General features: G+C 42.9%; 1 protein-coding gene across 5 annotated transcripts in view; it reads right to left on the reverse strand.

Annotated features, from left to right (window-relative positions):
- Positions 1-6526: 6526 nt before the first annotated feature.
- Dennd5b (DENN domain containing 5B) overlaps positions 6527-25259 on the reverse strand; it is a 132650-nt gene continuing 113917 nt past the window's right edge. For all 5 annotated transcript variants that reach the window (NM_001431962.1, NM_001431961.1, NM_001431960.1 and 2 more), the window contains 6 exon segments: positions 6527-11886; positions 15820-15994; positions 17893-18019; positions 18589-18671; positions 22579-22766; positions 23940-24058. In NM_001431962.1, the coding sequence (NP_001418891.1) occupies positions 11703-11886; positions 15820-15994; positions 17893-18019; positions 18589-18671; positions 22579-22766; positions 23940-24058 (876 nt within the window). In that variant the 3' untranslated portion in view covers positions 6527-11702.

The raw sequence follows: 25259 nt of genomic DNA on the forward strand, positions 1-25259 counted from the left end.
CCTGGTCAACAGCTCACAAAAAGGCTTGTCCTGTCTGGTTTTAGTAGTCTTTGGCTCTCGGAGGGAGCACTGTCAGCCCAGATGAAAAAAGTTCGTTTAAACTATACATTTTTATACAGAATCACATTTTCTTTAGATAGTTGTCATTCCTTACATTTTCAAAGATCCTAACTTATTTGACCCTCCTCCCTCCCTTTTCTGTTTGCCTCCCTCTCCTCCTCCCTAGAGAGCTTCTTTTCTCATTTTCCTGGCCAGATGACTTATACCTTGCTACTGCCTTCTCTATTGCTTCTTCTTTTTTTTTTTTTTTGGTTCTTTTTTTCGGAGCTGGGAACCGAACCCAGGGCCTTGTGCTTCCTAGGCAAGTGCTCTACCACTGAGCTAAATCCCCAACCCCCTTCTCTATTGCTTCTTGACACCTCCTCACCCCCGCCCAACCCCGGCTCCCTGTCTTCCTGGGTTGGGCCTGGGTCAGGTTTACCTCACTCAATATGATCTTTTCTACTTTCATTTACCTGCAAATTTCGTTTTTCTTTAAAGCTGAATGGTATTTCATAGTCTGTGTATACCATATTTCATTATCCACTTGCTGCTTATTTTTACTCCCTACCTAATTGTGCACTGAGCAGCAACGAACCTGGCTGATCAAGTGTCTGTGATGTAGCTTGTGTCAGGAGTACATGTACTCTTTTTTGTACTTGAAGTTAACCTCGAGCCTCAAAAGTCCATTAAAAGCTCTTCCCAGCTTCTTGAGTAAAATGTGCCGCCAGGAAAGACCAAACCAAACCACAGCTGCCCCCACTAGTCTTCCACACAGCTGTCTGGCAGCAGGCCCCTTCAGTCTCCTGGTAACAACTCATCTTCCAAGATTGACCTGTTCCCCAGTTTGGCCCTTTCCTAGCAATATTACAAGATATGTATCTATTTTTTTCATATCTTATATAATCCAACCTCCACCAAGTCAGGAGGATGAACACAAGGAAGCCGACACCCTCACCTCCTGGTGGCTTACTCAAGGGAACTCCCTCCAACATGGTGTGTACTCATTTTATACCACTTGGCTCAGTCAAGGCAAGTCACATGACAGAAGCCTTTGGCTTCACCTTGCTAAGGGCTTCATTGATCTTCCAGTTCCCTCATGTTTTCTACAGACAATTCAGGGAATTTCTTCAAAATAAGCTTAATCTAATTACCCTTAGATGCAAATAAAGATTTATATAAACAAGCCAAGGTTTCTCTGTGCAGCCCTGGCTCTCCTGGAACTCAAGGAGACCAAGCTGGCCTCAAAATCAAAGATCCTCCTGCCTCTGCCTCCGAAGTGCTGAGTTTAAAGGTGTGCGTCATGACTGCCAAGCATTAAGGATTTTTTTTTAAATTAGAAGGACAACATGATCAAAGGAATAGATAAACAAGTAAATAAATAACCATTGAGGCCAATAATGCTCTGGGAAATGAAATTTACTTTTACACTGCTGGAAAGGTCCTGAATCAAGTGCTTTATAAAGGTCATATCTTTCAACCGAGGCAATTCCACTTCTACAAAAATATCCTAAGGAAATAATCAAGATATGCAGCCAAGGACTTATGAGCAGAGGTATTCATTGTGCAGGTATAACTGGGAAAGGATTAAGTGTCACTAGCAAACCCTCCCACACTCTATAATGGAATGGGGCGCAACAAGGGTTTAAGTGTCCCCTACCATGCACTGGACACTTGGTTGGGTAAGCAAAACAGGTAAATCCTCAGACCCCTGGAATGAAGTCACTAAAATCCAAGATCTGGCAAAGAAATCTAAGTTTGCCCACATTATTTCTGGAGTCTGGTACAGGTGACACATGCCATACTGAATCAACTGCAACTTCATCTTTCTGCCACGAACAGTTACCAGATAAAAGAATTTTCACTCAAAGGATCTTGGTGTGTACTTCCTTTCAAAAGCATATTGTAAGTCCCTGAAGTAACCTGACACGAGTGGGAAGTGGAGGTTCTGGATTGGTTTCTGGTCCAAGGAAGTTGCTCAACCACCTCTGGGGCTGTTTTTAATCAAATTCATGAAAGAAGGGATCAGTCCAATGTTTCAGGCCTTTTTCAAGTCTAGTAACTTGGGGGTTGTGCTGTTAACTAGTGTGAGTACAGGATTCTTAAACTTCAGTTCGAGAGGGAGGTAACTGAAACCCTTCAGAATCCAGCCATAAAAAGTTAACAGAGTCATCTGAGCAGATGGGGAAGCCAAGTGTTTTTAGTGTGTGAGTGTGTGTGTGTGTGTGTGTGTGTGTGTGTGTGCGCGCACAATTGTTACAGTGTATTTGTGTGCATGTGTGTATGTGTACAAGTGTTATAGTGTGAGAATGTGTGTGTGTAGTGTGTTTGTGCACAATTGTTACAGTGTATTTGTGTGTATGTATGTGTCCAAGTGTTATAGTGTGTGTGAGAATGTGTGTAGTGTGTGTGTGTGTGCACAATTGTTACAGTGTATTTGTGTGCATGTGTGTATGTGTCCAAGTGTTATAGTGTGTGTGAGAATGTGTGTGTGTGTGTGTGTGTGTGTGTGTGTGTGTCTACTCCTCCTCAACTCCCCTCCCCATGCCCTAAATAAATTCTGTTCTACACTATACCATCCTTGATGGCTGGTACCCCAAGAAGAAGGGATGCCTCAGCATGGGCCCGCAAAAGCACTCCTCCTCACCATACCGAGCCTCCACCAAACATATCCCTGGCTTCTTTTTCTTTTTTTTAATAAAACACTCCTCACATGTCCCAGCTCAGTCTGGTCATGTTCAGTCTGGACTCCCCGAGATGTAGGGACTCTGGCTGTGCTCTCCTTTTTGTCTACAATAAACTTTCTCCTCTACCACACCAAGGGGCAGTCATGCCCTTTCCTTTCAAAACCAAAGTATTAAGGGTCAGTGAGTAAGACTAGGCATGGTGGCACATTCCTTTAGTTCCAGCATTTAGGAGGCAGAGACAACAAGATCTCTGTGCGTTCAATGCCAGCCTAGTTTACACAAGAAGTTCCAGGACAAAGCCAGAGCTACATAGTGAGACCCTGTCTCAAAACAAAAAACAAGGGGTTGGGGATTTAGCTCAGTGGTAGAGTGCTTGCCTAGCGAGTGCAAGGCCCTGGGTTCGGTCCCCAGCTCTGAAAAAAAGAAAAAAAACAAAAACAACAACAACAACAACAACAACAAAAAACAAAAAAACCCAGCACAACAAAGATATTGTGGGAAAAGGCACTTGCTATCAAATCTAATAACTTGAGTCTGATACTCAGAAACCATATGGTGAAAGGAGAGAACCAACTTCCCACAGCTGTACTCCATCCCACAGACAGACAGACAGACACACAAATGATAACTGTTAAAAACAATTGTAGGATGAATTAATAGGAGTTGAGGCAGTAACTCCCTGTAGAATATGTGCCCAATGTTCAGGGAGAACTTGGGTTTGATCTCCGGTACCGCAAATTTAAATAATAAATAAAAGCCAACTTGATGTTTATTTTGTATTATTTTGGTTTTTCAAGACAGTGTTTTGTTTTGGTGTATCCCTGGCTGTCCTGGAATTCATGCTGTAGACTGGGCTGGCCTTGAACTTACAGAGATCTGCCTGCCTCTGCCTCCCAAGTGCTGGGCCTACAGGTATGCACCACCACTGTCCAGCTGCCAACTGGAAATTTAAAAAATATTTTAAAAAGTAGCTTAGTGTTTAGGTGTTATAAATTCTCTAAATTTTACACGTGTGTGTCTTCACATACACCTATGTGCATTTTTTTGGTAAAAGCTTTTGAGATCTTCCTGTTATAGACGTATGACTTCTTAGCAAGAAGTCACTGTTAGCCCCAGCCTGCCTTCTGTGACTCAGCGCCAGCAGCCACCATCACCAGGTGCCAAAGGCAACACTTGTACCCTTTAAAAATCCCGCCATCAGGCCTGCTCACTTGTTCTGTCTGTTGGTCAGCTTGTCATATGGTGTCCAGGCGTGGCGGTACACAGCTTTCATCTGGACCACACCTGCTGCTGGAGGCCTGTATAAGGACACTGGCAGAAGGAAGATTCACTCTTCAACTGTTTGCACTTTTATGCCAGCACCTCTATCGGAACCTACGTCTCCAGACGACCAGCTGAAACAGCTTTCCTCGTGGGACTGAGCAACTACTAGACTCTTGGATTTGCCATTCACAGCTGACCATGGTTGGGTTAGTTGGACTGCAGCCTGTAAGTCATCACGGTAAATTCCCTCAGTATAGAGACATTCCATAAGTTCTGTGACTTGAGAGAATCCTAATACATTTGGCATCTATAATTAGGAACAGAGAAGCGGATGCATGTCAGTTGCATAGGATCTTTCCTAAAGGTCTGTCTCCTGGTGATTTTACTGTAAGTGTTTCGTCTCGAATCCCAGGGGCAAGGGACTGAGGTGCATATTTTACATATTGAAGCCGACCTGGCCTCCAGTTCTACCAGCGTCTCTCACTCCCTATCTGGCATACCCTGTCCCAACCTTGAACTTCCCAGCCCAGGGCCTGGGCTGCCCTTCCCGAAGAGGCTCTTCCTTATATAATCCAGACATTTTGGGGTTTCTCTTCTTCCTCCTCTTCCTCCCTTCCTTCTCCTTCTCTTCCCTCTGTCTTCTCTCTCTCCATGCCTCCTCTCATCTCCCCCCCCCCCCCCCATTTCCTCATGGTAACTTCCCTGGCCTTAGTCCTTGGGGCCAGTGAACTCATTGTCCAAGAGCAGTTTCCCAATAAAACTGCCTTTAATGTAACCTAATCTGGCTTGAATTGGTTTATTTCACTGGCAAAGAAATAATCTATCAATAAGGTTGGCAATAATTATCACGATCTATAACATAAAAAATAAGCATGTATATTAAAAAGAAATGGACTGAGCTAGGTGTGATAACCACCTTTAATCCCAGCATTTGGAGACAGAGGCTGCCAGCAGATCTTTCTGAATTCCAGACCAGCCTGGTTACATAATGAGCTGCAGGCTAGCCAGGGCTACATAAAAGGAAGACCTTGTCTCAAAAAACAAAACAACAAAACAACCCCAAAACATATTTATGGGAGGTGGGCTAGAGAAATGGCCAAGTAGGTAGAGCTAGAACAAGTAGGACAGGCAGGACTTGAATCCCAAGAACCTATGTATATTAGAGTCAAGAGTCTCTAGAGGAGCCAAGTTGATGGAATACATAGTAAAAGTGCCCAGTGAGGTGGGTCGGAGTGTACAGGTATCTGCATTCATGTAGGGGATGTGAAAGTCAACCTTCTGAAGGACAAAGTGGGATGGAGAGCTCTGTGCTACAGGCTCCTGTGACTCCTCAGTCCTGATCTGCCATACAGGTCACTAAATCAAAGATGGCTCCCAGAAGACAGCAAAAAACCGAGGCCAGGACAGTGCTCCCCACGACCCCCTCGGTCTTCACAGAAGTCCTAACAGGACGATGCTCCTCCCACTCCTGCGTAACCTCATCAGACAGGGCTTTCTTTGGTGTGGTGATGATAGTGTGGTGAGATACGACTGGCTACAGGTTTAGGATTGGCTCAAACACGGTATATAAGCGTACGAGCTGTGTAATAAACTCAGATCTGTACTCTGAAGTTGGTCTCGAGTCTGGTTTCCCGGGATTCATCACGTGACTGTCGCCTTTCCCTGCACCCCTCATCCTCGGTCCCTGTCCTGTACCTACAGGCCTGACAACCTAAGTTCAATTCCAAGATCCCCAAGGTGGCAGGAGAGAACATTGGTTGTACAAATGCACAGTTGCACCAGGTTTAGAGATTAATACTCAGAAGGTTCTGGTTTACAGTAGTTAACCTTATGCATTAACTTAAATGGGCCAGGATGCTCAGATAGTTGGCTAAACATTATTCTAGATGTTTTGGTGAAGGTTGTTTTTGTTTTTTTTGAGACAGATTCTTGTTTCACAGCCCTGGCTGGCCTAGAATTCACTCTGTAGACTATGCTGGTCCCAAATTTAGAGATTTGATCCTCGGGTGCTGGGATTAAAGGTGTACCACCATCACCCCCTCCACCCTTTAAAATAAAGTTAGTATTTAAAGAGTGAAAGTATAACTCAGTGGTAGGATAGTTATCCAGCATGCGCAAGGCCTTGCATTTCCAGCATCCTGATGCCCCCCGAATTGGACTTCTACTGAGCAGAGTGTCCACTACTCATGTCTGCTCAACATCCCCAAACCTTACTGGATAACCCTATGTTCAGCAGATTTTTCTTTCCTTCCTTTCCTGTAATGACTTTGGTTCATCTCTGTTTTGTTTTGTTAGATTTATTTGTTTTATGTACATGAGTACACTGTAGCTGTCTTTAGACACACCAGAAGAAGGCATAGGATCCTATCACAGAGCCACCATGTGGTTGCTGGAATTGAACTCAGGACCTCTGGAAGAGCAGTCAGTGCTCTTAACCACTGAGCCATCTCTCCAGCCCCCTTATCTCTGTTTTTTAAGTCTCTTGTTTTTGGAAACTTTTATTAAGAGCCACCAAAAGTGAAGCAAAAACAACAAAGTATCAACCCCACGGTTTTATTTGTAAAGAACAAAGCATGAAAAGTCATATTTAAATGTACTCCAAAACCTGAAAACCCATGTCAGTTTGTCTGGTATGTTAAAGTGCATAATGTTTCAATACTCTTCGGATTTTGTATCATGTTCAGACGAGGGAGGGGAGAAAACTCCAGTTCTGACCTACATTGTTAATAATACAAAGGAAAACAGTATAATTTAAGTGCAGAAATAGTATAACAACAAAACCAACAACAACAACGACAAAACATAGGCTATCTTCATATGTGGCTCAAGTGTAGCATGAGATTTTTTTTTCTGTTTTAGACTGATTACATTAGACTGATAACAGAAACTCCTTACTATCTGTGTCAATATTTGTTTAAAATACATACTGGATCCAACCCACAAGTAATTGGACCAAGCATGACTACTTCCTAAATAGCTAAGGATATGACAGAACTCTTTTAAAGAGGGGGAAGTTTATTTAATGAACTTTTCTTCAGTCTAATATAAATATAAATACCTCAATATGTCTTTCTGAAATCAATTTTAATCTTATCCTTGAGAGAAAGAGAGAGACAGCAGACTTGGGGGGTTATAATCATCCTTGAATTTATTCTCTTTTGCTGGGGTGTTGCTCAGGGCTTTGTGTATGTGTTAAGCACATATAACACTGAGCTCCACTCCAGCCCTTCCTTGGATTCCTTTCATCACACTGCAAAAGCAAACTTCTTTAAAAAGCTTAACAGTTCGTTTGATTATGCAAGTTTGTACATATATTTTAAAAACAAGGGACATAAGTTGGTTTTTTTTCTGTCTCCCAGTTATATCAAATGATAATGCAAAAAATAGTGACATATGAAACAAAGATTCCTAAAGACACAGATGCTTGCCAGGTGTGGTGGTGCATGCCTTTGATTGGGAGGCAGAGGCAGGTGGATGTCTGTGAGTTCAAGGACAGCCTGGTTGGCCTATAGAGTGAGTTCTAGAACAGCCTGGGCTATGTAAAAAGACTCTTTAAAAAAAACCAAAAGAGGGGTTGGGGATTTAGCTCAGTGGTAGAGCGCTTGCCTAGCAAGCGCAAGGCCCTGGGTTTGGTCCCCAGCTCCGAAAAAAAGAAAAAAGAAAAGAAGAAAAAGAAGAAGAAGAAGAAGAAAAAAAAAACAAAAAACAAAAAAACCAACCAAACAAACAAACAAAAAAAAAACCAAAAGCAAAACCAAACATACAAAAGACACAGAGGCTTAGAGATAGTATTTACTCTATCAAAGCAGTAGAGTGCTCTGCTGTCAATCAATAAAGGTGTGTTAATACTGAAATATGTACTTCAGAATGTCCTTTCAGCATCATGAAAATGTGGACTAGCTTCTGTAAACTTCAGAGAAAACACAATTTCCTAAATGAATACTCTATTCAAAAGCCATTATTCTTAGAAGACATTTCACATTATAAAGAACTCTATTACCAATGCTGTTAAATATATACCCGGGGATCTGATGGCCTTGTCTACCTCCTATTTTAGAGATATTGACACATGTTAGACACAGGTGTGATGTACAGTCTTAATCTGTTTTTCATTACATTTATACATGTGCTTATGTCAGAAAAGGAAGTAGAAGCAAATGGTTATTATTCATACAGTGTTATAGAAGTTCACTAAAATTATTATCTTTTAAAAACCATGTTAAGTAAATCTCACAGAGCTAGAAAAAGTACAATAAATACGAACATTTAAAATGAGTTTTAGATGAAATTGAACTGTTGCAAATTTTAGGTTTCCTCTATTAAATTTTCACGCCCAGAGGGAAACAGGGTCAGGTCAGGGGTTCCTGGCAGTCTGCTTTCCAACTGACAATTTCTCCTCACATGGAAAAGCTCAGTCATTGTGAGGTATTGGGGTACCTTCCCCCTAAAGCATGGAGCTCTCTTCACGTGTGATATGCAAGTCACTGTAAGGCTACCAGAAAGGTGACATGAAGGTTAAGACTGGAGGGTTTGGTACTCAAGAAAAATTTTGGCAATTTTATTTGTGCCTGCTGAGGAGAGAACCCAGGGCTTTGTACAAGCCACACAGGCACTCTACTACTGAGCTACATCCCCAGCCACTGCACACTTAATAAAACTTAAAAAAAAGAAAGATGAGTTTTATTTTATGAGCATTTTGCCTATATGTATGTAAGTTTACTACGCTGGGTGCCCAAGGGAGTTAGAAGAGCACATCAGATCCTCTGGACTGTAGCGACTGGTGGATGTGAGTCACCGTGTGGGTGCTGGCCACTGAACCCTCTTCTGGAAAAGCAGCCAGTGCTCTTAACTGCTGAGCCATCTCTCCTTGCCAATTTAACTTTAAAATGACTTATTTAAAGTTACTATGTAGAATATTAATTTTGGTCCCTGGTATTTGCTATAAATTTATTTGCACTAACACACACACAAAAGGAGTCGTTTTGGTTTTCATTTGCTATGAGGTGATTTTTTTTTTTTTTTTAAATAGCAGAGATGTACAACAACGTATTTGTTGTACGGTCCTTACAAAAGTCCTTACAGCTTGTGTGGTCATATGCAACTGTTTTGAGCAATCCGCTACTGCTGTGATGTATTTTTCATGTTGATTCAGTTTGTTATAGATCACATGGAAAGTCTTACTTTATCATTTGCAATAGGTAACCCCAAATTCAGTGGGAACATTTTTCTTTTTTATCACACCCTAAAGTGCTCATGATGTTTCTACATATTAAATTTATTCTGTAAGGCTAAGATTTATGACCAGTGGGAAATTTAAAGGAATGGGCTGTGGGTCGGTCAAGCAGCTCCCATGAGGCCCAGCCGTCTGAGCAGATTCTGTACCAAGGCATAAGGCTTACCTCTGAGACAATGCTTGGTGTTTTTAATCAGTTATTTCACTAGTCCATCCAAAGGATATCACGTGGAACAAGCCTTTTTTTTTTTTTTTTTTTGGTACTACTACTACTACTTTTCTTTTTTTAAGTACCAGTTTTAAACTCAAGCTGGAACACAACTCTGCCCCACTTTTACAACGATGTAATGCCTAAGAGATTAAGAGCAGTTTGCTGGGCAGGGCACTCAGATCAATCCCCTCACTCAGGAGGTGGAGGGAGGTAGATCTCTGTGAGTTCTAGATAGGTGAGCCTGGTCTACAAATGGAGTTCCAAGGCCAGCCTGGGATACACAATGGGATCCTGTTTCACTAACAACAACAAAATGAATTAACTTAGGTTTCAGTCCTCATTAAGTAGCACAGAGATAGAGTTTCATATCTGTACAGGTGACTGAAGATTCAACAGGAGAAATGATATCGGGTAATAATGTCTGGAAGGGGCTGCACCAATGACCCAACTGTGGAATACTGACTTAAAAGTCCACCACGGGAAGACAACGGTAAAACCCCGGGAGGGACGGCATCTAACTTCTGGATGTTCCCACAGTAGATCTGTCTCTAGAATAGTCTCATTCTAGTATAAACACCTTTATTTTAGGTAAGCAAACCTCTGGGTTACCCAGGTCATCTAGAGACATATTCTGAGCCCTTTCCATGGGTTTGTAAATGTATCTTCAGAGACCCTTCCTTAGTTTTTGATAAAGGGCATGAGGCACTTGATCTATTAGTCTCTTCTTCCAGTAAATAAGGAAAAACAGCACGGCTGGCAAGAGCCCAGGGCCCTGAGATTGCACACGGATCCTGAGAGGCCATGGCTCTGGTTTTCAGCTACAACAGGGAATAAAACCTGGAGCTCTGCTGAGGCAATTTTGCTACTAACAAGGTATCAGTGCTTAATTAAGAGTTCCACAACTTACTTACCAAAAAGATAAAGATTTATGTAGTTGCTAACATATTTACTTAACTTAAAAAATAAATAAGCTACCAAACTAGAAAGGTATAACTTAAAGGCTTCCTGAATTGTCTCTTGTGTCTAATTCACTCCTCAGTCTGAGGCAGTGGCTTTTAACTTCTCTGGGCCATTGCTTTACATTTCCCTGAAACACCCAGAAAGGCTAAGTTCTTTCTCACCGCTTCTGCTATTTGCATTATCATGGTCAACAAATACCTTCACAAAAGCATTCCAAATCACACTGAGACCTCCCTCCTTCTTCCACATTCCTTCCATTTCCTGAGAGGGGGATGGGGCAGACCGAGGGAGTGGCTGGGACCTAACAAAGAATGGACTGGTAGATTAACTCCAGTTACAGAGTTTAGATGGCCGAGTTAATAGAACTGAGTCACACTGTTTCTTGCAGTTGTGGCTATATGACTAATACTAAAATTCATTATCTCAAAAGTTCTGTCAAATAACAGCAATAAAAAACGCCAACAATGAAGCCTCCAGGTTAATCTTTCTAAAGTAAAGAAGTTTTAAGCCCATGCTTCTCAGGGCTTCTGTGTTTGCTTTCCAATTAGCCAAGCTCTTGGGATCTGGTATTTGTGTTCTCTCTCTCTCTCTCTCTCTCTCTCTCTCTCTCTCTCTCTCTCTCTCTCTTGTGTAGCTCTGTCTGGCCTGCAACTCAGATGCCCCTGCCCCTGCCTCCCCAGTGCTGGGATTGGAGGTGTGAGCCACCAAACCTTGCTGGGGGCCAACTAAAACTTCCCCAAAACTAGAAAAATGACTCATAATTCAAATGTATTAAATGGTTTATAACTTAAAGACCAACGAGGACTGCTGTACATTATGTAAAGCTGTATACATTCACTGCACACAGGATGGGACTCCAGGAGGGATGGCTGCTTCAGAACGAAGCATTCTGGTTCCTCTGTGAGACCTGGAGGGAAAAAGAAGCCTGCCTGGGTTGCACTATTTACACATTTACTGGCTTCTTCCTGACTAGCACCACTTTCCCCGCCCCCAACATTTTTAAGCTACTTATTTTAAGTCACAGGAATATTCAATCTAAGAAAAGTATCTTATTAGAGTAATATTTCTTAAAGATAGCATATTTACACACTTCTAACACATGAAAATACTCTATTTTATACTAAATTTCAGGTTCAAATGAACTACAACACAGCACTTTGCCTTGTCTGCAGAGTGGAGACTGTTCAATCTGGGGCTTCTAGTGCACTGCCCCCGCAGTGCGCGCTATGGTCAGACCGGTCCAGATAGGTCCCCATAACTGAGGAAGCGTCATGAGCCAGGGGTAGATGAAGAGTTTCTGTCGACTGCTTTACACATCCACTCCTTTGATTAGTGATCCTTCCAAGACTATGGTGAAATCCTGAATGGTCTGCAGAATGCGGATAAGGGAATTGACAGTCATGTGGTCTCGAAGGAGTGCATTCTCTTCATACATTCGGGTGATGGCAGGACATTCTGCTAGCAATGGAATCCACTGTGGGAGCAGGTGATCCCTACAGACCAAACAGACACAGCACCTGAGTTCTAACGGATACAGTGTAACTGGCTCCCCCTTGTGTCTTTACTTTTAATCAGCCTACTGAAACAAAACTACAATAAATTAAAAGTTCTACCAGGAGCAGCTGTGGTGGCACATACCTGTTTAGTCCAAACACTTGGGAAGCAGAGGCAGGCAGATCTCTGTGAGTTTGAGGCCAGCCTTGTCTACACAATGAGTTCTAGGCTATTCAGACCTAATAGTGAAACCCTCTCTCAACATAAAGTACAAGTTCCCCAAGAAATGTTCTCCTGGGAGAAGGCTGAAATCTTGAGTACAGCCAGAGGAAGAGCTCTCCCAGAGAGAGACTTACAACTTGTAACTTGAGACCTTGCAGGAGAGATTTGGAGCTTAGACAATGACAGGTGAGGCCACACCTTGGTGGGACTACTTTTGTTTCCTGTTGAATCCTTTCCCCCAAGTCAGTGCCCTTAGGATGACTGAGCATATATTTCTCTCTCTTCCCAATATGGCCCATTGTATACATCTCCCTTTCTGCTTCTCACTACGCTTTTTTTTTTTTTTTTGGTTCTTTTTTTCCGGAGCTGGGGACCGAACCCAGGGCCTTGCGCTTCCTAGGCAAGCGCTCTACCACTGAGCTAAATCCCCAGCCCCTTCACTACGCTTTTTAAACTTTAAATTCTCTTTATGTTTGTGTGCTTGTGTTGGTGTGTGCCATATGCATACTGTGCGTATGGAGGTCAGTAGTGGGGCCTCACCCCACAGAGCTAGAGTAACTGGGTTATTTGCTGCATAATATGGCTAATGGGAACTGAACTTGGGTTTTCTGGAAGCGGTGAGTGCTGTTAACTGCTGATCCATCTCTACAGCTCCTGCTTTTCACTATTAATTAGGCTTTTCTACTTGGCTTAACCAGGACAGATGCCTTAACCTGGCTTGTTCTGGCATAAGCTATGATCCAGAGGTTAGGCAAAAACAATGCACAATGTACACACACTAATATTTTCAATTGGGAGGGTAGGATCGTGCACAGTCCAGCCTCATTCTGTGTTAATGTTAGCACAGTCAGTGGGTTTATGTAAAAGGGAGTACTGGACAGTGCACCCTGTATTCCACCAACCGGACTGCCTGGGAGTCAGAGAGCCTAGTGGTAGGCTTGTACATAGAACACACTTGCACTGTGTAGGCTCTGATTCTTCAGAGACCCTGCAGCTGTCTGTTTCTCTCACCTGCCTGTTCTCCTTGCTGCCTTTTCTGCCTGTCCACTATTAGGTCTCACTCAGTACCTGTAGCTCCTCCCAGTACTTCTCACCTCCACCCTAACCCTCTTCCTCCCAGGGGTGGGCTTCCCTTCCCTCTCCACTGATTACTTATGACTCATCCATTTTTGACTAAGCAGGTCTTTTGGCTCAGGTCTCTTGGTCAGTGTCTCTGCTCTGTTTTTCTCCCTCCCACTTCTCTCCTCTTCTATGCCAAGTTCTTCCTTCTGCTTGCTTTCTCCCTTGTCTCTATAATAAGAATCATACTTTAGGAGAGTAATGTCCTCCTCCTCCTCCTCTTCCTCCTCCTCCTCTTCTTCCTCCTCTTCTTCCTCCTCCTCTTCTTCCTCCTTCTCCTCTTCCTCCTTCTCCTCTTCCTCCTCTTCCTCTTCCTCCTCCTCTTCTTCTTCCTCTTCCTCCTCCTCCTCCTCCTCTTTTTTCATTCAGTTAACTACTTGACAGGTTAACTCAGTACCTATCAACTCCTCCTGAGTAAGTGCTGGCTAGGCAAGCATTTTCTGTTGAGCAATTCATCCCCTGCCTCTTTTCATTTGTTTAGTTTTTTTTTTTTTGTTTTGTTTTTGAAAATCAGGTCTCCTTATTTAGTTTATTCTGCCATCAAATTTACCCAAAGTGATGAGGGTGGTGAGTGAATGAATTAGACCAGAGTTTTATGGCTTCAAAGTTAAATAGCAGTTAATTTCCTTTAATTTTTGTATATTACAATTATTATAAATATTTTTGGTGGTACTAGGGGTAGAACCTCATGCTCTGAGGCACTCCGGACAAGTACTCGACCACTGATTTACCCTAAGCTTTTTAACTTAAAAAACAAACAAAGCAAACCAGTGCTAGCAAGATGGATCCGTAGGGTAAAGCTGCTTGCTGCCAAGTCTGATGACTTGAGCTTGAACCCTAGCAACTATACTGATCCATACAGATGCCCGGGCATGCCTCCCACCTCCCACACCCACACTAAATAGATAATCAATAAATGCAATTAATATCATTTTTAAAAAAGTCAGACACAGCCAGGTGGTAGCAGCACATGCTTTTACTCCCAGCACTCGGGAGGCAGAGACAGGAGAATTTCTGAGTTCAAGGGCAGCCTGGTGAACTGAGAGAGTTCCTGAGAGAGTTCCAGGACAGCCAATGATACAGAGAAACCCTGTCTTGAAAAAACAAAACCAAACCAAAACAGACACAGTCTTTCTCCTTTCCCAGATATAAACTTACAATTTCCTAGGAATCTTGCTAGAAGCCCTATTTAAAGGGAAAAGACAGGCCCTAAATTCCTTGTGTAAACCCTAGTTGCTCTTGATTTTACTTATCAGATTATAATTCCATTCAAGGCATCTCTAGAGCCATCCTAAAATCTAAACTTTATCAAAAGACAAAGAAAAACATTTCTTAGAACCTTTTTGAAATGGACCTTGAGACCCACTGCTTACCCTAAGAGCATTATTTGTAGCTTTTCCTGGAGAAGCCCAAAGCCCACGCCCATTCTGAGTGCACCTTACTTTCTACCATGCTCCCTCGTGGAGCTGTACTCACAGGCAGGTATATCTCACTTAAGTGCATCTCTTTATTTTTGATTAAGGTCTAATTTATTTTGTTATTCTTCCCCATACTTCCCTTCTTTCCCTGCTCTTTCTCCAAGTGCTGTGGACTGAATTTAGGTCCTTGTGTGTACTGGTTAAGGGCTCTAAACTAAGCCACATCTCCAGTCTGTTTTTCAGTATTTTGGGACAGTGTCTCACTAAATTCCCTAGTCTGGTCTTAAACTTGCTCTGTAGCCAAAGGAAGCCCTAATGGGGACTTGTCTGTCTTTGCCTCCTACAGAGCTGGGATTGCAGACCATAAGGAATCGCTGTTTTATTACTATATGATTGTGGGATAATTTGATGATTTAGGACTCAATCTATTCCCTATTTTCTCACTTATAAAATAGGTATTTGAGGGCTGGAGAGACGGATCAGTGTTTCATAGCACTTACTGCTTTTGCAGATCTGGGTTCACTTTTCCAGGACCCACTCTCTTTTGGTCTCTGCAGGCACCTGGCACTTAGCACATACACACATCCATGGAAAAACATTTATTTGTTTGTTTTTGACTTTGAGAGACAGGGTTTCTCTTTGTAGCCCTGGCTGTCCTGGAACTCAGTTTTGTAGACCAGGTTGGTCTTGAACTGATGATTTGCATTTCTCTGGGATTAGTGCTGGGATTAATAATGTGAGCCACCCACCACTCCAGGTAGGGCAAAACATTTACACACAAAATAAAAACACAGAAATCTATTTTAAACATGGGTAAATCAGGGGCTGGAGAGATGGCTCAGTGGTTAAGAGCACTGACTGCTCTTCCAGAGATCCTAAGTTCAATTCCCAGCAACAACATGGTGGCTCACAACCATCTACAATGGGATCTGATACCCTCTTCTGGTGTGCCTGAATACACTGACACTGTACTCATGTAAATAAAATAAGTCTTTTTAAAAAGTGAGTAAACCAGTTGCTATTGTAACAGAAAGGTACTAAGAAAACAGTGGTCTCATAATAAAAGTCAAAATGAAGAAACCCAGGAGAAAAGGGCATAACCTGGTCTAACCTGTTCTAGACTCATGCTCCCCATGTAACAAAGATAAGGAAAGCCTAACTTTCGCATTGTACCTTGTTCCCAGGCAAACGAGAATCTGGAATTTGCCGTCCTTTCCAATGTTCCTGGGTGCAGTATTGACAGCATTCACATAGTGGCAGAAGGTTTTGCATGATGGTTTCTGAATGAGCATATCATCTTCATTGTCTAAAATCTGGTCAGTGGACTCAAAATAAGCCACTGCTTTCTCTGAAGAAGAAAAGAATTACACCACAGTACAACAGTTATTTACAGAAATGCCAAAGCTTTATATGCAGTAAAAATCATTGTCTAATTTATTCTGGAAACTCTACTGAGGCCAGGCATCACAGCCAGCCCTCTAACCCAAATCATTACCTTTTCACTCATTTCAGAACAAATTACCAAGATCTGAACAGTGTGCTTCCTGCTGTGAGGAGTAAAGGCAGGTGCCACCACAGCCTGGGAGGAATTTATATTCTAATCAAGAACACAGTACAGAAGGCTGGAAAGTTTGTTCTTTTTAAATACTTTCAGAGGAATGAAAAGGAAGAAAGGAAGGAAAGGAGATTATCTTAAAGGGTAGACCCTTCCAGGAATCAGAACATCACGACCATCTGACCGTGAAGGCGGTGCCCGCTTCTAGGATGGCTGCCTTAACTAAGATTATCAAATAGACCTAAATGGACATTATGGAGTCAATTTGAGGAGAAAGACATAGTATATAGACATCAGAGCCAGGAGCAGTAAATTTCTAAGGTTTTTAGAAAAGAGGAAAATCACTCTTAGGTACACTGGCAACTTTCCTTCCTTTGCTAGAGAGCTCTGTTCTGAGTTCACGTTGGCCCAATTTACAAACACAAAATGATTCACCAGACCTTTAAGAAACTGGGAGTTCTAGAAGTCTATATACCTAAAGACAAAAACAAACAAACAAACCCCAAAACAAAAAACCAACCAAAAACAAACAAAAAAAGTTATAAAACTTAGCATGCTTTTTTAAAGACTTATTTTGACCAAAACAATATCTTTATTTTATGTGTATGACAGTTTTGCCTCCCTGTATGTCTGTCGGTGACTATGGGAGAACAGTGTCTTCAGATGCCAGCACAGCACATCAGATTCCCTAGGAGAGTTAAAGACAGTTGTGCGCCACCATGTGGCTTCTGGGAACTGAATGCAGGTCCTCTGGAAAAGAAGCATGTGTTTTTTTGTTTTTTTTTGTTTTTTTTTTTCCTCTTTATACTTTTATTGCTTTCTCCATATAGTGCTTGATTTTACATGGTGGTGAGAAATGATGACCATGACATAAACTGAACAATATTAGCAACGAAGTGGCCATGAGCCTATGGGCCTAAAGGAATCTACCATATCCCCTATCTTCACATCTTCTTCTTCTATTAGATATATTTCTTTACTTACATTTCAAATGTTATTCCCTTTCCCTGTTTCCTGTCCATAAGCCCCCAACCCCTCCTCCTGACCCATATGGGTGTTCCCCCATCCATCCCCATTACTGCCCCCTCCATTCCCCTGCACTGGGGGTCCAACCTTGGCAGGACCAAGGGCTTCCCCTTCTACCAGTGCCTCAGCATGTGTTCTTAACTAATGTGCCATTACTCCAGACCCCTATTTTATTTTAAACACTTATTGTGTGTGTGTGTGTGTGTGTGTGTGTGTGTGTGTGTATGTGTGTGTGTGTAGCAACTTGTGGGGAGTCAGTTCTCTCCTTCTACCTTATAGGTACCTGTGATCAAACTCAGTATTTTTTGAGCCCTCAGCAGTCCAAAACATACTAGGTTATTATTAACATTCTCTCTGTTCCTCCCTCCCCCCCCCCTCTCTCTCTCTCTCTCTCTCTCTCGCCCTCCCTCCCTTCTACTCCCTCTCTCTCTCTCACCTCCCTTTCTCCCTGCCGCCTCCCCCACCTCCTCCCTGGCCCTGGCCGTCCTGGAACTCTTTAGACCAAGCTGGCTTCAAACTGAGCCACCTGCTTCTGCCTCCTGTGTGCTGCCACTGCTGTATGACTTATTACCGTTTTTAAAATTTTCACTCAAAATTTTGGCTTCCTGAGTTTTTTTTAAGAAACAATTCAGTGGCTTTATAATAACATGCATCTATTAATTTACCTACGAAGTCCCAGATGAAGACATTCTTGTGAAAGATGCGGGCAGATTTGAACCCATGATGGAAAACTTGTTCCAGGGCAGCAACCAGGCCATTTTCTCCGCACAGCAGCACTGTGAGGCTTCCTCTCTGTAAAGCATAGCGTTAACACGGTGACAAGGGAGTCTGATGTTTCTATGCTTAAAACAAAACACAACAACAACAACAGACCACCAGATGGGCTGAAGAGACGGCTCAGACGGCTCCTGGCTGTTCTTCCAGAGAACCTGGCTCGGCTGGCAGTACAAACTATGGCTCACAACCCTCAGACGCAGTTCCAGGGGATCCAATGCCCTCTTCTACCTTTCCAGGCACTAGGCACACAAGTGGTGCACAAACATACAGGCAGGCGAGACATTCAAACATAAAGTAATCCAACCCCCGCCCCACTGCCAGCCAAATAACAACCACACTAGAGAATCAAAGAGCTGAGGGTAGCTGAACAGATCATATTTCTGTACCCATTAGAAAGCTTACAAATGAGCCCAGTGGTGGTGGTGCACATCCTTAACCCAGCACTCAGGGGCAGAGGCAGGTAGATCTCTTGAGTTTGAGGAAGTTCCAGGACAGCCAAGGGAGGCTACATAGAAAAACCCTGGTTTTTGTTTTATTGGGGGGGGGGGGGCGAAGTCCCACCATGGTTTTATTGCCCACAATACCTCTTTTTCAGGTTTGTGAAAATGCTTCACAATATTGTTCACAGCTTCTCCAATTCCTTCTTGGATCTGTCCAGCATTGGGCTCTGCAAAATAATTAACAGTGTCTACATACTGGTGAAACATAAGCCAACTTATGATGTTGGGATGTTCAACTGTAAGTCTCTGCAGGAAACACTTCATCCAAGTAAGTTATCTTTTCCAGAGATTTCATGGAGTTTGCCACGGGACAAACCAGTCAAGCCCAAGACTTGTAATGCACTGGAAAAGAATTCACGAGATCCTGACACAGAACTCCCAGCCACACTACCTGGGAGCTACAACCCAAGCCCTGTGTCTAATTTTCTCTAGTTTTTCTCAACTGAAATAGAAAAACAAAAAGAAAAAAACAAAAACAAAAACAAAAACAAAGAAAAAAAAACCCACTCCTCACTGGGAAAACAGAACAAGATGTTTGGTGCAATGACTCGGCAGGTGCCAACACCCTGGATTAGAGGGGGAAGTGGGAAGACTCTCTTTATCACTACTTGGAGGTTCCTGGCCAAGATTCTTGGTGGGTGTTTGCTAAGACATCTGATCTGAGGCTCTCAAGGACCTGTGTGATTAAAGGAAAGAGGCCAGACAGATACAGAAGTCAGGCCTCCTTCCCTTCCAGGCACCTTCCTGTCACTTTCGTTGCTCCATTCCTGCAGTGACCACTTGTTCATCATTGCCTCTTTCTACAGAGCTTGGTGGGCTGCCTGCCTGCATGGGACCTGAACCATGGTCCCAGTTGGTAGAACTGTTTGGGAAGGATTAGGAGGTGTGGCCTTGTTGAAGCAGGTATGTTACTGGGAGGGATTTGAGGTAACAAAAGCCTACTCTATTCCTAGTTACAGCCCACCTCTGCCTCAGGATCGTGGTTCAAGGTATAAGCTTTCATCTTTTGCTTCAATGCTATGCCTGCCTGCCTGCTGCTATGCTTCCTGCTAGATGGTCATGACCTTACCCTCTGAAACTATCAATCCCATATTAAACACTTTCTTTTAGAACTGCCTTTGGTCATAGTGTTTTAATCACAGCAACAGAAAAGTAACTTAATACAAAGCCACCTTGCCTACCACATATTAAGACCAGCAAATTTATTTTTAGGGTCTTCTGTAGTCCCAGCTGGCATCAAACTCACTATGAATTTGAGGATGGCCTGGTACTTCTGATCCAGGCACTTTAAACAGGAAAATTATGAACATGAACCACCATGCCTGGATTATGTGGTATTGACAGTTGAATGGAGAACTTCCTTCTTGCCAGATAAGCCTGCTAACAAGAGAGGTACTACCTCGATGTAATGGTTTGGACTAGGATGGTCTCCATAGGCTCATATATATGAATGTCTGGTTCTTACCAGGGGCGGACTGTTTATGAAGACTAGGAGGTACAGCATTGTTGGAGAAGGAAGTTATGCCACTCAAGATGGGTTTTGAGGTTTCAAAGATTGATTTATTTATGTATGGATGTTCTGTTGCATGTACACCTGTATTCAGAGGAGGCCATCAGATCCTACGGGACTATAATTATAGATAGTTCTGAGCAACTATGTAGGTGCTGGGAATTGAACTTAGGACCTCTGGTAAAATAGCCAGTGTTCTCAACCACTGAGCCGTTTCTCCAGTCCCAAGGGCTTTGAGGTTTCAAAAGCCCATGCCAGGCCCAGTTTCTTTCTGTCTCCTCTTTATGGGTGAGATTTGAGCTCTCAGTTGCTACCCCAGTGCCATGCCTACCAGCCTGCCACTATGATAGTCATGAACTAACCCTCTCAAACTGTAAGCAAGGCTCTAATTAAATGCTTTTTCTTTTGTTTTTCCCACAGGGTTTCTCTGTGTAGTCTTGGCTGCCCTGGAACTTGCTCTGTAGACCAGGCTGGCCTCAAGCTTAGAGATCCTCTTGCTTTTGCCTCCTGAATGCTGGGATTAAATGTATGAGCCACCACTGCCTGGCTTAAATGCTTTTTCTTTTTTTCTTTCTTTTTTATTTTATTTATTTTATGTATGAGTATACCGTATCCGTCTTCACACACACCGGAAGAGGGCATGGGATCCCATTACAGATGGTTGTGAGCCACCATGTGGTTGCTGGGAATTGAACTCAGGACCTCTGGAAGTGCAGTCAGTGCTCTTAACTGCTGAGCCATCTCTCCAACCCCTTAAATGCTTTTTCTATAATTGCTTAGGTCATGGTATTTTGTCATGGTAATAGAGCAAAGCAATTACTAAGACAAGCCCCAACCCAAGAATAGTTCTAAAATAAAAAAAGGTAAACAAATTTACCTAGAGTCAGAAGTAGAAACAGTTAATAAAAGGAAAATGGGGTGTGTGGGGGCTGGGTGTGGTAGTGCACGACCTTAATGCTAGAGCTTGGAAGGCAGAGGAAATGGTAGACAGATCTTCGTGAGTTCAAGGACAGCCTGGTCTACACAGTGAGTTCCAGTCTACTTGGGTACAGTGAGATCCTGGCTCAAAGCAGAGCAGAGCAGAGCAGAGCAGAGCAGAGCAGAGCAGAGCAGAGCAGAGCAAAGCAAAAATAAAACAAGACCCAAACAAAATGGCTCATGTATGTGCACCTTGCAACTACCTGTGACTCCAGTTGCAGGGGATTCAATACCCTCTTCTGGCCTCCAAGGACACCCCATACACATACATACACATCAAATCAAATATTTAAAAGGAAAAGGAAGTGTTCAGTAGAACACATGCTTAGCACACACAGCTATCCTTTCATAGAGATTATCATGGTGATATGATAGGCCAGGAATGGTAGCATGCACCTTTAGTCCTAGCACTTCAGAGGCAGAAGCAGATGGGTATCTGTAAGTTTAAGGCCAGCCTGGTCTACATAGTGAATGCCAGGCCAGTCAGCCATAGTGAGACACAATCTCAAGAATAAAAGATGGAATGAAAGAACGTGAGTGAGTGTGTGTGTGTGTGTGTGTGTGTGTGTGTGTGTGTGTGCGTGCGCGCCCGCGCCCGTGTGCACACGTGCTCTCTCATGTACATCGTGCACATGATACTGGTTTTCTCGAGACAGCGTCTCTTATTGATCTCAGAGCTCACCTATTTACTGGCTAGGCTGGGTAGTGAGCTTTAAGAAACCCTCTGACTCTGAAGTTAGGCTTGTACATGGGTACTAGAGATCTAACCTCAAGTCCGAGGCTGTGCAGCAAGTACCTTCCCACTGAGCCATCTTTCTAATCTTCTTTCTCTCCCTCTGTTATTTTTCTTTCTTTCTTTTAAAAGATTTATTTATTTATATGAGCACTCTGTCACTGTCTTCAGACGCACCAGAAAAGGGCATCAGATCCCATTACAGATGGTTGTGAGCCACCATGTAGTTGCTGGGAATTGAACTCAGGACCTCTAGAAGAGCAGCCAGTGCTCTTAACCGCTGAGCCATCTCTCCAGTCCAAATCTTGCTTTTTAAAATTTATTTTTTAATCTATCTATCTATCTATCTATCTATCTATCTATCTATCTATCTATCTATCTATCTATCTGTATCTTTGGAGTCAGGTAGTTACATACATATGAGTACATTTGCCTGCAGAGGCCAGAGGTGTGATCTATCTAGCCTGGAGTTACAGGTGGTTGTGAACTGCCTGAGGTAGGTATAAAAAATGGAACTATGTGTTCTTCACTGTTGAGCCATCTTCCTAGCCAGGGTCTTTCATTGAACCTGGAGCTCATTAATGTGGCTCGGCTGGCTGGTCAATGAGTTCTATATACACTCCTGTCCCCATACTTTCCAGTACTGGTTTATAGATGCAGGCCTGAAGCCTTTCTCATAGATACTGGGAATCAAAACCAGATCCTTTTCTTTGGGAAGAAAAGCACTTCACCTTCTGAGTCATTTCCCTGGCCCCTTCTTTTTAATCTCTTCACCATAACTCATTAACCCATCAGTTTTCTGGAAAATGGGCCAAAGAGTCTGCAAATCTGAGGCACATGGCAATCAACTCACTGGCAGGCTTTCCTGTTAGTGAGGTAATACTCAGTCTCCTGGTTGTCGTGGGAGATTTCTGCTGTGGTGGAGTCCGACACTGCTTTCCCAGGTCTTCATCTGAAGCTGATGTCATCAATTCTCCAATAAGAATTCTCTCCAGGCTGCCATCATCGACACCTTTCCCCAGCCACCGCCCACAAGGGAATCTGGTAGGGTGGGAAGAAAATAATTTGATCTAAAATCGTTCAAACCTACTTTTGTTGTTGTTGTGAACTTAACTTGTGGTCTCCAGAGATCCCAGATCTCTATATTTCTAAAAACTAAGATTTTGTTTTGTTTTCACTTTGAGACAGGGTCTTACTCTATTGCTAAGGCTGTTCTAGAATTTATTATATGGAGGTTAACAGGCTGGTCTTTAACTCTAGGCAATCTTCCACCTTAGTTTATGGAGTTTTTGGGATTACAGTTTATGGAGTTATGTATAAGTGACATGATGCCTGGCTTCCAACAGTTTTAAGTAAAAGTTTAAAAATGGCATTGGGGTTGAAGTTCATTGTGCTAATGCCTGAAGATTGTTTATTTAATCACGCACAAAAAAACAATCTCAAAATCATAGAAAAGTAGACTGCATCTAGGTGAGGCAATATATGTCCTTAATTTTAGCCCTTGGGAGGTGGAGGAAGGTAGAGCTCTGTGAATTCTAAGCCAGCTTGGTCTACACCAATGCTACATAGACATCATACTTAGACATATTCTTAACTAAAAAAATTATTATCTTATGTGTGTGAGTGTTTGTCTGTATGTGTGTCTGTGTGCAATGTGTATGTCTGTACCCCTAGAGAGCACAGGACCTCTGGTACTTGTAAGCTGCTATGTGCTTGCTGGGAACTAAAAACATCAAGTTCCCTTAACCACTGAGCTTGTGTGCAGACACATACAGATGCACGTGAGTACCCTTGGAGGTCAGCAGAAGGCACTGCATCCTCTGGAGCTGGAGTTACAGGGGGTTGTGATCTACCTGAGGTGGATGCTGAGATCTGGACCTAGGTCACCTATCATTTTTGCAATCATAATCATCATCATCATCACCACCACCATCATCATCATCATCATCGCCATAAAGCCCTGCAACTTGCTTTGTAGACTGGGCTGGCCTCAAAGTCATAGAGATCTGCCTCTTTCTGCCTCTTGGTGCTGGGGTTTAAGGTGTGTACTCAACCACACCTGGTCAATTTTATGTCCTAAAAATACAATAAAATAATACAACCCCTACACTTCCCCCCACAAAAAAAGGGGAAAAAGATTTAGGAAGAAAATTAAATTTTTTTGTTATCTAAAGAGCTTTGAAGCAAAGAATTCTGCTAAGCCCATTTACTCACCTGTATGTGTGTCCTGTGATTTCATTTCTGACCATGACACAATCCACTAGCCATTTAGCTAGCAGTCCAGAGTTATCATGGCCAATCTGAACTGTAGTGAGCTTCCCCAGGTTCTGGCACTGTGTGAGACAGGACCACAAATTACTCTGTGCACAGTTCTTTCCTCCCCCGTCGGCTTTAGCAGTGGACCATGGGTCCGTCTAATACTTAGAGGCTTACCCTGTCCAATATACTAAGTTGATTACCACAATCTCTATGTAGTCCTTGCTCTCAGGGAACCTTCATTCAGCAAGACAGGAGACGGACACTGACTGAAAATGAGGTGGAGTGTATGAGGTGTTGCACTGGAAATGTACGTATGTGAAGAATGCTGGAGAAGAACATGTACTCTACTTGGGAAATCCAGTAACAGAATCACTAAGTATTGTGCTTTAACTGAAGGGGGGAAAGGATTCCAATAAGTATGAAAGGGTCTTTTTTTTTTGTTGTTCTTTTTTTCGGAGCTGGGGACCGAACCCAGGGCCTTGCGCTTCCTAGGTAAGCGCTCTACCACTGAGCTAAATCCCCAGCTCCGAAAGGGTCTTTTTGTAAAGCTCATCTACAAGGGATATATTCTAAGGCTCCCAGTATGAGCATGAACCTGCCCTAATACCAGGCCTGCACGTACTGTCTTTCTCCTATATGCTTTGCCAGGTTTTATGGTCTGGATCCTTCTCTGTAACACGACTTCTGTGCTGTGGGGCCACTGGTAAAATAAAGGTTAAACACAAGCAACTGCCATACCTAAACAGTTAATCTGATAACCTAAACGTTTACTAAGTAACTAACGGGAGGGTGGCACACACAGCACAGACATGCTAGACAAACACAGAACTCATGGCTGACCCAGGAACAGCACAGATTTTACCCTGCTATTCATAATGGTACACAATTTAAAAAAAAAACATGTAAGTTGTGGACTGAAGTGCTGTTCAGTGACAGAATGCCTGCTGATCATGTATGAGACCCTGGGTTTGTTCCTTGGTACAAAAACTAAGAATGTGTAAATAACTCCCACCTTCAAAAGTTTTAATTTTGTTCAGTTTTTGAGACAGTTTCACTATGTGGACCAGGATGGCTTTGAACTTGCAGCAATTCTTCTGCTTCTAGCTTAAGACTATAGGCATGTGCCACTATGCCTGGATTGTGTGTGTGTGTGTGTGTGTGTGTGTGTGTGTGTGTGTGTGTGTGTGTGTTGATACATGAACTCATGTAACCTGGGCTAGCCTCTAACTTTTTATGTAGCTGAGGGTGGCTCTGAACTTCTGATCTTCCTGTCTC

Source organism: Rattus norvegicus, chromosome 4 (assembly GCF_021556685.1).
Source record: "Rattus norvegicus strain SHRSP/BbbUtx chromosome 4, alternate assembly SHRSP_T2T, whole genome shotgun sequence".
Classification (NCBI taxonomy): Eukaryota; Metazoa; Chordata; class Mammalia; order Rodentia; family Muridae; genus Rattus; species Rattus norvegicus.